This window comes from Sorex araneus, chromosome 1, assembly GCF_027595985.1.
Source record: "Sorex araneus isolate mSorAra2 chromosome 1, mSorAra2.pri, whole genome shotgun sequence".
NCBI lineage: Eukaryota > Metazoa > Chordata > Mammalia > Eulipotyphla > Soricidae > Sorex > Sorex araneus.
The window spans coordinates 290,820,368-290,833,145 of record NC_073302.1 but is presented as its reverse complement, the minus strand read 5'-3'; the positions used below and the strand labels follow the sequence as shown (position 1 = coordinate 290,833,145).

The window sequence follows — 12,778 nt, the reverse complement described above, 5'->3', positions numbered from 1 at the left end:
AACCGGGTGGTTTCAGAGTTTTCTAAGCCATGACACTTCCTGAAAAGAAGTGAGGGGTGTGACAAGACTGGAGAATATTTTGGAAAAACGGGAAATCTGGGAGGTCCAAAAGATTCAGTCTCAGGGCTGGAGCACAGCGAGTAGGGCGTTTGCCTTGCATGTGGCCGACCCGGGTTCGATTCCCAGCATCCCATAGGGTCCCCCGAGCACCGCCAGGAGTGACTTCTGAGTGCAGAGCCAGGAGTAACCCCTGTACAACGCCGGGTGTGACCCCCCCGCCAAAATAGATCCAGCCCATGCCTCCACTCGAGGGCGACCCTTAGGGCCCACACCCTTGCAAGCAGTTTGCATCCCCCCCCCCTTCGTGCATTCATGGGGAGTGGGGCGGGAGCAGAACTCAGACTCGGTTAAACACACTAACAGCCTCTGTGCAGAGGGTTAAGTTCACAACAGAAAAGACCCCAGTACAGAGGTGGTGCCACACGTGCGGCTTCCTAATAAGTGTCCAGGTGCAGGAAACCTGGAGTTGGCCGTGACCCCACCCTCTTCACCCGTATCGCCCTGCCCCAGACTTAGGCCTGCTCCTGCACAGCCCGCCCTATATATGTAGCCCCGCCCCCAGGTACCGCTGCCCTGTACAGGGCCTGGGCCCACGAGTAGCCCCGCCCTCGTGTGGCCACGCCCCATTAGCCTCTCCCCATCCTATAAGCAACTCTGCTGCTAGTATAGCCCCGCCCCAGTGTGGCCCGCCCCTGTATGAACCTTGCCAAATGCAGCCCCGCCCCCCACCCCACCCTATAAGCAACTCTCCTGCTAGGATAGCCCCGCCCCTGTATGGCCACGCCCCATAAGTAGCCCAACCCCAGTTTTGCTCCTGCTCTATAAGTTGCCCTGCCCTATGAGATATGTGTCCTTTCCACTGTCGGAATATCGCCCTGCCTCCAGCATAGTCCTGCTCTACGTAGTGCCGCCCCCCATCACCCCACGTTGTGTGTGGCCCCGCCCAGGATATTACCCCCGCCCCCCGCCACTATAAGTAGCCCCGCCCTACGTGTGGCCCCGCCTCTGGGTAGCGATCTGCCCTATAAGTAGCCCCGCCCCATGGCATTGCCCCACCCTATGCGCGGCCCCGCCCCGGTATTGCCCCGCCCTACATGTGGCCCCGCCCCATGGTATCGCCCCGCCCTATGTGTGGCCCCGCCCCTGGGTATCCCCCTGCCCTTTGAGTAGCCCCGCCCCATGGTATAGCCCCGCCCTACGTGTGGCCCCGCCCTGGCATTGCCCCGCCCTACACGTGGCCCCGCCCCGTATCTCCGCTTTCCCTCCCGCACACCACGCCCACCTCCACGGCCACGCTGAAGTCCACCATGGACACGCTGGTGTTGCGGTGCCAGCACACGTGCACCATGGTGTTGCCGCGGTGGGGGGCCTGGCGCTCCAGCGAGGTGCGCGAGGCGCTCAGGTCGTCCTCCGACTCCTGGTCGGCAGCCGTGGCCTCGTCGGGGGACTCTGCGGACAGAGGTGGCCAAGAGCCCTGGTGAGCCGGGTCCACCTGGAGGAGGGGACACTGGCCCGCCCGAATCCCCGCGGCACGCGCTCGGCACACGCATCCACGATTGGGGGTTACCCCCCCCAACCTCCTGCTTGTCGGGAGCCCAGGACGGCCACCTACCGAGGAGCCCCCAGATGCCCACTCAGGGGCCACCTGCCCCCCACCTCTTCTTTGCATTCATTTCAGAAAGTGGGAACCCCGAGGGGCCCAGGGCCTGCACTGCAGGTCCAGAAGGGAGCCCCCGCAGCCTGCTGGACCGAACCCCGTGCCCCCACTGCCCCACTCACTGTTGTCAGGGGGGCTGCTGGCCACGAATTCGGGCGTGGGGCCGCTGCTCTTCTCTGCCAGGTCGATGGCCATCTGTATGTCCTCCACCCACTTTTCCATCTCTGACCGAGAGCTGGGGAGACACGGACGGGCCCTGGTCAGCTCTGGCCCCGCGGCCGGCGGCTGGGTGGAGGGCTGGGCGGGCATCCAGTTACCTGGCCGCCACGATGATGGACTGCCGCTGGCCCCGCAGGGTCAGGCAGTGCGGGACGCCCCATTCCTCCTCGCTCTCCTCCAGCTGCGGGCAGAGTTCACATTAGTTAAGCCCCCCAGCCTTCGGGGGCCGGGGGTGGGGGGGCAGCGCTAACCAACAGGCTCTAGGCGGGCTTGGACACTGCAGATGGGGCAGGGGGTGCCACAAAGCCAAGCTTGGGGGCAGGAGCTGAAGCCGAGCACTAGGGGTGGAAGGTGGACAATTCATAACCGGAAAGACAGAGGGAGGGTCAGAGCTGGAATTGTTTTTTCTTTTCTGGTTGAATAGTAAAGTTTATTCTTTACACTTCCTTTAAAAAGACACTAGTACAGCGGGGAGGGCATTTGCCTTGCACACGGCTGACCCGGGTTCGATCCCCATCATCCCATATGGTCCCCCAGTACTGCCAGGAATAATTCCTGAGCACAGAGCCAGGAATAACCGCTAAGCATCGCTAGGTGTGACCCAAGAAGCAAAAAAAAAAAAAAAAGACAAAAACCTTAACATTGTCTTGAGAAATGCTATGGACTGCGTGTTTATGTACCCCCTGCCCCCCTACCCCAATTCCTATGTGGAAACCCAAACTCAACTTGATGGAATTCTGTGTGTCTGTGTGTGTGGGCAGGGTGCGTTTGAGGGTGACTGGCCCACACCTGGCGCTGCTCAGGGCTTGATCCTGAGAACCCGGACTCCTTCCCGCAGCCCGCAGACTCACGCAGCCTGCCAGGGGCTTCCGAGTCGGGGCCACGGTCCCACACACGTGCCAGCGCAGGAGTGCAGAGCCCGCCAGTGCCCTGGCACACTCGGGGATGGTCAAGGGGGGGCCCTGTGCTGGTTCTGGTCCAGGGAACCATCGTTCAGGGCCCTTTCCCACCCTCCAGACCCCACCATGGAGATGCCTGTCACGGGACCACGTCCGCTGGCCTTGCCTCTGCTTCTCGAGGGGACAGACAGCGCGCCCACCTGCAGGGCCGGACCCCGTCCCAGCATCCCTCTGGGCAGCCCGAGCCAGGCCCGGTCACTGCTGGCACCCGCAGCCCGCACTTCCTCCTGCACCTGGCCCGGTGCCCGCAGTTCCTCCCGAGCCCGGCCCGGTGCCCGCAGTTCCTCCCGCGCCCAGCCCGGTGCCCACACTTCCTTCCGCGCCCGGCCCGGTGCTCACCGTCATGCCATAGAGCGGGAGCTGCCCGTGCACCTTGAACTGATTCCAGGCCGTCAGGCCCCGGCTCGTGTACAGCAGGACGTCGTTGAACTAGAGGGAGCACGACAGGAGCGGCTGAGAGGCATGTTCGCGCGGCCCCCGCTGCTCCTGCAGCCTCCGGGGGTCCTTCCCGGGGCGGGCCCGCCCTGGGGGAGGTGGGGCCTTGTGGATCTCCTCACTCACCAGGAAGAACATGCGCTGCTGCAGGCCCTTCCCTGAGAGCTTGCTGAGGCTTCCCAGGCGAATGAACTCCTGCCGGGGAGGAGAAGGAGGCATCGGTGGCAGGCGGCGGGGGGCACGCACCCGGACCCCCTGAGGGGTATGTGCTGGGCACGCGTCCAACCCCCAGTGTGACGCACGGCACCTAGCCCTGTGTGCATCGCTGGGTGCAGCCCTGAAGACCCCGAGCGCCCTGGGTGAGCCCCTACCACAAGACCCTCATAGCACCCGCCCTTGGACCCCCACACGGAACTGTCGTCCCATCTAACTGAGAAGCTGTGCTGCGTGTGTGTGTGTGTGTGCGTGTGTCTGTGCACGTGTGCATGCGTATGTGTGACATGCACGTGTGTGCACATACATGTGTATGCGTGCGTGTGTGGGATCAAACCCAGACCCTGCCGCTTGCAAGCCGGTGCTCTACCACTGAGCTACGTCCCAGCCCCCAAATTGTATCTTTCACGCACTGTCCCCACTTACCAACCACGTGATTTTTGCCTAGTATCAATCACCCTTTTACCCAGATCTAAAAAGAATGTTTCTTCCTGTTTTTTGTTTTGTTTTGTTTTGTTTTTTAAATCTAGCTTGTTCTGTTGCCTAAACTTTGCCAGGTGCAGTGATTCCTTCCTCTGTGTGTGGCGGACCAGCACGGGGGGGGGGCTTGGGGTTGCTTCATCGCCCCCCCAACCCTGGAGCCCAGCCTGCAAGGGCGCAGTGCGTCCCCCTGTTTCACGGGCAGGGCTGGACGGATAAAGCTCTGTGCCGCCAGCTGTGCGTGCAGGAGACTCCATCTTCAGCCTCTCCTGCTCCTCCCCTTGCACACCCCCGGGGCCCCCCCCCACCAGCCGTGGCCCCGAAACCCACACCAACCCCCAAGAGAAAGGGTCCCAGGGAGGCCACCTCTGTGGTGCCTTTCTGGCTTTCCCTGCGGCCCGAGCGGGCGGTGCTTTGGCCTTACCCTTCCCGGGACCACAAGATTGTCGATGCCGATCAAATCCTTCTTGAGCTCGTGCAGCTTCTGGAAGTTTTCCATCTTGATCATGGTCCCGTGCAGCTGGGCCACCATCTCTGTGATCTCTGCCAAGGCCGCTAGCGGAGGAAGCAGGTGGGAGTGTGTGTGGTGTGTGTGGTGTGGGGGGCGGGGGCTCCGTGAGCTTCACGGGCTCCTTCTGGGACTTGGGGCTCAGCTCTCTGGCGTCCCTGGGTCCCGGTGCTGGATGGAGACAGCCGTCATGCTTCTTTTTTTTTTTTTTCTTTTTGGGTCACACCCAGTGATGCTTAGGGGTTACTCCTGGCTCTGCACTCAGGAATTACCCCTGGTGGAGCTCGGGGGACCATATGGGTTGCTGGGAGTCGAACCCGGGTCTGCCGGGTGCAAGGCAAACGCCCTCCCCGCTGTGCTATCGCTCCAGCCCGGCCGGCATCCTTCTAAGGGAAACGGCGCCACTCTCCATGTGAGGAAGGAGGATGGTGTCCCTTCTGGGATGGACTTCACTGTGTCCTTCCCAGGGGCTGTGCACACGCCAAGCTCATGCACACGTGGAGCACGGCGGTCTGGTGAGGCAGAGACACACCGGACCCAAGTGCACGGCTGCAACCCCAGGGCAGGCGTCTGCTCCCGGCCCTCCCCGCCCCTGCAGTGAGCAGTGGCACGTGGGGCAGAGGGGGATGCTCCTGCCGCCTGAGACCCCCGGGTCCTCGCTGTTCCCTCCTGCCGAGCCCGCCTGTGGCGCAGCCCCTCTGCCCCCAGGCTGGGGGCTCCCAGGCTGCCAAGGGAGCTCACGGCCCGGGAGGGGAGGCCGGGGGGCACCAGGGGCATGGTAGCCCCCGGCTCCTCAGCTCCTGTCCTCTGGAAGGAAGGACTTCTGCCCCTCTAGCTTCTTTCAGACTCCTTTCATCGTCAAGGTCTCCGTGCCTCACACAGAGTCTGTCTCTGTCTCTTTCTCTGTCTCTCTCTCTCTCTCTCTCTCTCTCTCACACACACACACACACACTCTTCTACCTCCTAGAATGTTCTAGTCCCTTGTTCCCTTGGAGGTATTGTCCCCGACTGTTCCCCACATTTACCCAGGAAAGCTCTTACTTATCCTTTAGCTTTTTTTTTTTTCTGGTTTTTTTTTTTTTTTTTGGGTCACACCTGGAGATGCTCAGGGGTGACTCCTGACCCTGTACTCAGGAATCACTCCTGGCGGTGCTTGGGGGACCATATGGGATGCCGGGGATCGAACCCCGGTCAGCTGCGTACAAGGCAAACCCCCTCCCCGCTGTGCTGTTGCTCGGCCTGTTATCCTTTAGCTTTGAACCGAGACATCCTTTCCCTGCGAAAGGCTCTCGGGAGCCCGGCCCTACCGCACAGGGCACAGTGCCCACGGTCAGTTGCTGCCCACCAGCGGGCTCTGTGTTCGGGAGCCACCTTCTGATTCTCCTTATATGGCGCACCTAGCACCCACACACCCTTCTGCGGTGTGGGAGACGGGCCGAGGTCAGGGCGGGAGGAATGAAGACTCTTCCGAGGGGTCAGTCGCCCCTTCACCCCCCACGCCCGGTGCAGCAAGGCAGTAGGAGCTGCTGACAGAAGTGCTGGTGAGAGAAGCTGCAGCAAGTCCTAGCTGCCCCGATGCCCAGTGTGCAGGCTGGGGTGGGGGCGGGCAGATACAAGGGACTGAATCGGGGCAGCTGTGGTCGGGCTGTAGGGTGTAGACACGAACAGACCGCCTCTAAGTTGAGACCGACAACCGAAGTCCGGAAGAGGCCCTGGGACGCCTGCTCTGAAACGCCAGCTCCGGGCTGGAGAGAGTAGGGGGCTGGGCGCTTGCCTGGCACAGAGCTGCTGAACGGGTTCAATCTCTGGTGTCCCCTGTGGTCCCTTGAGCCCCGCCAGGAGTGATTCCTGGGCACAGAGCACAGCCGAGTGTGGCCACCAAACCCGAACCCAATCAGACAGCTCCTCTGATCCTTCACTGGCCGAGTAACACACACAAGGCCATGATCCTGCCGAGCCTCACTTTTCTCATCAGTGAAACGGGAGCACATTTTCCTGTGGGGAGTGATGAGAATCATGGTGTTCTCATCAGTAAGGTCCCTTGCACAGCCTCTGGCCTAGGGCCTGGGCGTAAGTCGTGGCATAAGTCTTGCCTGTGTGCGAAGCTGTGGCTGGAGACGAGGAAAGCAAACTCGGGATAGAGGGCAGTGCAGGCCAGGACCCGGGCATGGTTCATGGGAGGCGGCTGGGCAGCATGGGAGAGGACAGAGAAGCCATTCACGGGACCCGGCCACCACTCAGGCCATCACCAGGAGAGCCCTGGACGCCTGGTGAAGGGCCTGGAACCATCTGCCTTTTCTGTACAATAAACTAACTTTCAACCTTCTGAGTGTTGTATTGCCAATCTGTCATAGAATTCTCAAGAACTCACCAGCGCAGGGAAAAATCTGCTTTTGTGCTAACAGTGGGGAGGGAACAAAAACAGCCTCAGAAGATATATATATATATTTTTATATATATATACACATATACATACATTATATATATTATATATATATATATATTTTTTTTTTTTCTCAGACTGGAGCGATAGCACAGCAGGTAGGACATTTGCCTTGCACACAGCCCACCCGGGACTGATTCCCCCACCCCTCTCAGAGAGCCTGGCAAGCTACCGAGAGTATCCCGCCTGCACCGCAGAGCCTGGCAAGCTACCATGGCGTATTCGATATGCCAAAAACAGTAACAAGTCTCACAATGGAGACATTACTGGTGCCCGCTCGAGCAAATCGATGAACAAAGGGATGACAGTGCTACAGTGCTATGTGTGTATATATATATATATATACATATATATACACACACACATATATATTATATATATATATATTTTTTTTTCCTGGCAAGGCTGGGACCTTACATCAACAAGGCAAGTGCCCTACGACTGAGCTACATCCTCAGCCCTCCTTAGCCTTCTTTGGGGAAAGACCCAGAAAAGGGATTTGGTACTAAAGCATAGATCAGCCTGATAAGGACGTGCAGGCGTGCAGGTAGCCCACGTGCCCCGGATCCCCGCCCCCTATGGGGAGGGGCCATCCCGTGGCCCCGCCTCGCGCATGCGCCCTTGGCTCACCTCGGCAGTCCCGGAAGTCGGGGTGGCTGGGCGGGTGGTGCTTGCAGAGGCGCTCCAGCACCTGCTTGTAATGCATGAGGCGGTGCAGCGGGCGCAGCAGGAAGGTGTTGAGCGGCAGGTAGCACACCTTCTGCAGCTCGAAGTCCCTGCACAGGTTCTCCAGCCGCCTGGAGCTCTTGATGTTGGTCTCCAGCGCCTCCAGTGCCTCGCTGTGCTGCCACAGGTGAGCCGCCAGTTGCTGGAGGAGGGGAGGGTGGGGAGACAAAGGGTGGGGGATGCTCAGCCGAGCCGGGCGTGCACGGGAGGCGAGGAGCACCCGGTTCTCGGGCGTGCACCCCGTTTCTGACCCGCTCTCAGAGCGGGATGCATGCACCCAGCAGTTTGACGGCCAGAGCCAATCAGGAACTGCATGGCGTGTCCATGAGGTCCTCATTTAAAGTCATCCTTAGCTTAAGAGAAGCTTCCAGCTTCTCTTAATGATGAATATTGGTAAAGTGACGGAAGCCTTACAGGGCGGGGCCACTACGCCGTGTGTCACAAAAGCAGCCGCTTGGACCCCGTGTTGGACACTGTCTTCCACGTTAAAACCAAACATCACCCAAGGACCAGCTGGGTCCTGTCACAGTGGAGGTGAAATGTTCTTTTGAAAATAAGACCAAGAGGGGCTGGAGCGATAGCACAGCGGGTAGGGCGTTTGCCTTGCACGCGGCCGACCCGGGTTTGAATCCCAGCATTCCATATGGTCCCCTGAGCACCGCCAGGGGTAATTCCTGAGTGAAGAGCCAGGAGTAACCCCTGTGCATCTCCGGGTGTGACCCCCCCCAAAAAAAAACCCCAAAAAAATATAAAAATAAAAATAAAAATAAGACCAAGAGCACACGGAGGGGGAATACATAAGCGAAGAAGTGCTCCTGCGGTTTCTTCAAAATGTCAGCAGATGGCAAACAGGCCCCTCGAATACAGGCAGTGCAGTTCAGGACAGCAGTTTCCCTGGTTCTGGGGTCAGTCCTGGTGCTCAGGGAACCCTATGTGGTGTCAGGGGTCTGAGCAGGGCCAGCTGCATCTGAGACAAGCACCCTATCCACTACTGTTGCCCTCGTCCCCAAGTCTGCACTTCTTGCAAGATTCCATTTTGGCAACAACCCTGTTGAGCCATTTCCCTGACTCATATTTTTATAGTCGGGGCCGTCCGTGGGGTCACCTGCGTGTGAATGAGCCAGGTTCCACACCCCGAGCCTCCGTCCCGGACATTTCCTCCTAAGACACCCCCAAGCTAGTCTCATCCCTGCGGCTGGCTCTGGGGCCGCCTCCCACCCTGTTAGTCCAGAACCCGACAGACCCAAGGGGCTGGGGATGTGGTTCAGTGGCAGAGAACTTATCTCGCCTAGGTCAGGGGCGGGGTGAGGTTCAAGCCCTGGCACTGAAAAAAAAAATACAAAAACCTTTTTTTCCTTTTGAGCCACTCTTGGTGATGCTGAAGGCTCACTCCTGGCTCTGAGCTCAGGGGTCACTTCTGGTGGGGCCCCGGGGACCATATGGGGTGCTGAGGACTGAACCTAAGGGGGCTACATGCAAGGCAGAGAAGTGTCCTCTCCGGGAAAATGATCTTTTTAAAGAGCACGAAGAGAAAGCGCCCCCCAGTGGCACCCGAGGTTACTGCTGCCCCTCTGATGGTTCCTGCGCCTCGCTCCTTGGAAACGGTGTGTCCAGCGTCTCTGGCAGGCCTGCCCTCCTAGGCATCCCTGTGTGACCAGCTACTTAATGCCCCTGCTCACGGCCTTCACCGTCCCAGAAGTCCTGAGATCCCTACGCGGCTCCCGGCCAGCGGGCTTGGCGTGCTGTGGCAGACAGGATAACCGACTAGCAGGGCAGTGCTGCCCCCCGATCGTGGTTTGTCTACCTCGTGGTTGTGCAAACGGGTTGTGCCAACATGGTTGTGCAAACGGGCTCTGGAGGCGCCACTCACAGCTGATTCCTGCTGGTTGTTCTCTGGTCACAGTGCAGCCCTTTCTTTGCTCTCACACTTCAAAATAAAAGCATGCAGGGGCCGGAGCCATAGCTCCGTCTTGCATGCGCCCAACCTGGGTTTGATCCCGGGCACCCCGTGTGGTCCCCTGAGCACCACCAGGAGTGATCCCTGAGTACAGTACTGAGTGATCCCAGGAGTATTGCCGGGTGTGACCCCCAACACTTAAAAAAAAAAAAAAACAAGGGGCTGGAGCAATAGCACAGCGGGTAGGGCATTTGCCTTGCACGCGGCCGACCCAGGTTCGATTCCCAGCATCCCATATGGTCCCCCGAGCACTGCCATGAGTAATTCCTGAGTGCAGAGCCAGGAGTAATCCCTGAGCATCGCCGGGTGTGACCCAAAAGGCAAAAAACAAAAAAAAACAAACAAAACCAAAATGAAAGCATCTAGAAAAGACAGAGGTGAGGCGGTGGAGAGACTCTCGTCTCCGCTGGCACGGGGGGCTGTGCCCGTCTCTGGGCACTCACCTTCATGCCCTGGATGTTCTTCAGTAGGACGTCTCCGATTCTTTGGTAATCGCCCCGGATGTGTGCGTTGGAGCGGCCTTCCCTGGGAGCGGAGGCAAAGGGAGGAAAGCAGAGGTGATTTGGGACAGGGTGACCTTGAAGCCGAACCCGCCTCTCCCCTGTCCCATCACCATGCACCAGCCCCTGCCTTCCTCTGGGGGAGCCCGGGAGGGAGTCGGCTCCGTGTGCCTGGGGAGAGCGGGGTGAGCCCTGCCCCCTGGGTCTGAGTTTCCACCCCCGCCCCCTTCCACAGGCTCGGAGAACAGCGTGGAGCATGGGCCACTGGCAGCCCAGGACACTGGCATCAGCCCACGCTGGGGGCCTGCATGGACTCCCCTTTTTTCATAATAAAGTTTTTTAAAATTATTATTATTATTATTATTATTATATTATTGAATCACCATGGGATACAGTTACAAGCTTTCATATTTGAGTTTCAGTCACACCATGATCAAACATCCATCCCTCCACCAGTGCACATTCCCCACCACCAATGTCCCCGGTATTCTCCCCTTTCCCACCCTCCTCCTGCCTCTCCATCCTCTCTCTCGACTTTTGGGCATCATGGTTTGCAATATAGATACTGAGAGTCTATCACATTTGGTCCTTTTTCTACTTTCAGCACACATCTCCCATCCTGACTGGTTCCTCCAGCCATCATTTTCTTAGTGATCCCTTCTCTATTCCATCTGCCTTCTCCCCTCCACTCATGAAGCAAGCTTCCAGCTATGGGGCAATCCTCCTGGCCCTTGTATCTACTGTCCTTGGGTGTCAGCCTCATGTGATGTTATTCTATACTCCACAAATGAGTGCAGTCCTTCTGTGTCTGTCCCTCTCTTTCTGACTCATTTCACTGAGCATGATACTCTCCAGGTCTATCCACTTATAAGCAAATTTCATGACTTCATCTCTCTTAACAGCTGCATAGTATTCCATTGTGTAGATGTACCAAAGTTTCTTTAACCAGTCACCTGTTCTCGGGCACTCGGGTTGTTTCCAGACTCTGGCTATGGGGAACAGTGCTGCAGTGACCATACAGGTGCAGATGTCACTTCTGCTGCCTGCACGGACTCTGCAGATCAGCTAGACATGCCCGCCAGACCCAGGCTCTGCTCACAAGAACCCGTGGCCTGGAAGGGAACTGGGTGCCCGGCTCTTGGGAAGAGGAGGAAGCAAGGGAGCAAAGGGAGGCGGCAGTGGTGGGAGAGGAGGGGACGGGACCCAGGCACAGAGAGGGGAGGGAAGGGCCGGGACCACCCTTCCAACGGCTGCGAGAGCAGGTACTTCCTGAAGGGAGATTCGTATCTGTTTTCCTCTTTTATGATTGGGCCACACCCGCAGTGCTCAGGAGTCACTCCTGACTCTGCACTCGGGGATCACTTCTGATGGTGCTCAGAGGACCACAGTCAGCGCACCGGCTGTCCCTCCCCGCCCTTCCGGTATTTGGTTCCAGAATGTGGCGTCCGTCCTGGGGATACGGACGAGACCCCCAGGCCCCCAGCGGCCCCGCGGCAGAAGTGGCGCTGGTGTCAGTTCCCGGCCCACCTTCCTGCCACCACTTCGACGCGTCCACAGGTGGACAGAGAAGAGCCAGAAGGCGCCGGGGAACCATCATCGGCAGCCCAGAAGAAGCGGCGTCCCGCAGACGCCAGGCCTGCTGTCAGGGTCACGCGGGGAACAAACACCAGGGCCCCCCGCGTGTCTGAGCTGCTCAGCTCTGGGTTCTGAGCCGGGCCACGGGCTGAACACACCTCGGCACGCACATGTGCACGTACACACACACACACACACACCAGCACTGCGCGCGCGCGCGCACACACACACACACACACACACACACACACACACACACACACCAGCGCTGCCCAGAGTGAGGAGAGAAGCTTCCAGATAGAGCTCAGGGCCGGCTCCCTGCGGGTGGGGGGTGGGGTGGCACGCGGAACCTCGGTGGTGGACACTGTGGGGGGGGACAGGGCCAGCTGCAGAGGTCACCCTCGCCATGCCCGCACACCCTCTGCTTGAAGGCCACGCTGGGCCCTCCAGGTGCCGCCGCTGTCTGCCCGGGTCCAGGCCGAGGGTACAGCCCCTCAGGATCATCGGGCGGGCTGTGCTCTGGGGTCCCCCTCTCTCCCTCTGGCCAGGGGGCGCAGGCAGGCAGGCAGGCAGGCAGGCGTCAGCTGCCCCCAAGAACTAAGCCCAGCACCCCAAGTGCTTGCTCTCATCACCACGCATCAGACGGTGAGAGCAGGCCGGAGCCGGCGCTAGGGGGCGCCCTCACTCCTGACTGTGCCCGGGGCTCATGGCTTTACCTGCAGAAGCCCCCAGAGCTCCTGGGCTTGGGGGAGGCTGAGGGTCTGCAGCCCAGGCTCTGAGGGTGGGGTGGGGGCGGGGGGGCCGAGGAGGCAGGGGCGCCCGATCATGACTCGGACACCTGTGGGCAGTGACGGGCCTGAGAGTCCTGCGGGCCGGCTGGGCTGTGTGGGACAGGGGCTCGCTTGCCGTGTGGACTCTCTTCCTGCAGGTGGACCCCCCAGCCCCCTGGTGGAAGCCAACGACACCAGATGCTTTTCTTGGGGGGAGGTTTTGGGTCACAGCCAGCAGTTCGGACTCCTGGCTTGGTACTGCCAGGGTGACTCCTG

The 12,778-nt window shown here is 59.6% G+C and overlaps 1 protein-coding gene across 3 annotated transcripts in view; it reads right to left on the bottom strand.

Moving 5' to 3' along the window:
• The window catches only part of FARP1 (FERM, ARH/RhoGEF and pleckstrin domain protein 1), a 243,823-nt gene that overhangs the window by 4,866 nt on the left and 226,179 nt on the right, over positions 1–12,778 (bottom strand). For all 3 annotated transcript variants that reach the window (XM_055123652.1, XM_055123651.1, XM_055123650.1), the window contains 8 exons: positions 10,101–10,182; positions 7,605–7,842; positions 4,448–4,578; positions 3,457–3,525; positions 3,235–3,324; positions 2,035–2,117; positions 1,840–1,952; positions 1,343–1,509 (listed from right to left, as the gene is read on the bottom strand). In XM_055123652.1, the coding sequence (XP_054979627.1) occupies positions 1,343–1,509; positions 1,840–1,952; positions 2,035–2,117; positions 3,235–3,324; positions 3,457–3,525; positions 4,448–4,578; positions 7,605–7,842; positions 10,101–10,182 (973 nt within the window). The remainder of the gene's footprint in view (positions 1–1,342; positions 1,510–1,839; positions 1,953–2,034; positions 2,118–3,234; positions 3,325–3,456; positions 3,526–4,447; positions 4,579–7,604; positions 7,843–10,100; positions 10,183–12,778) is intronic.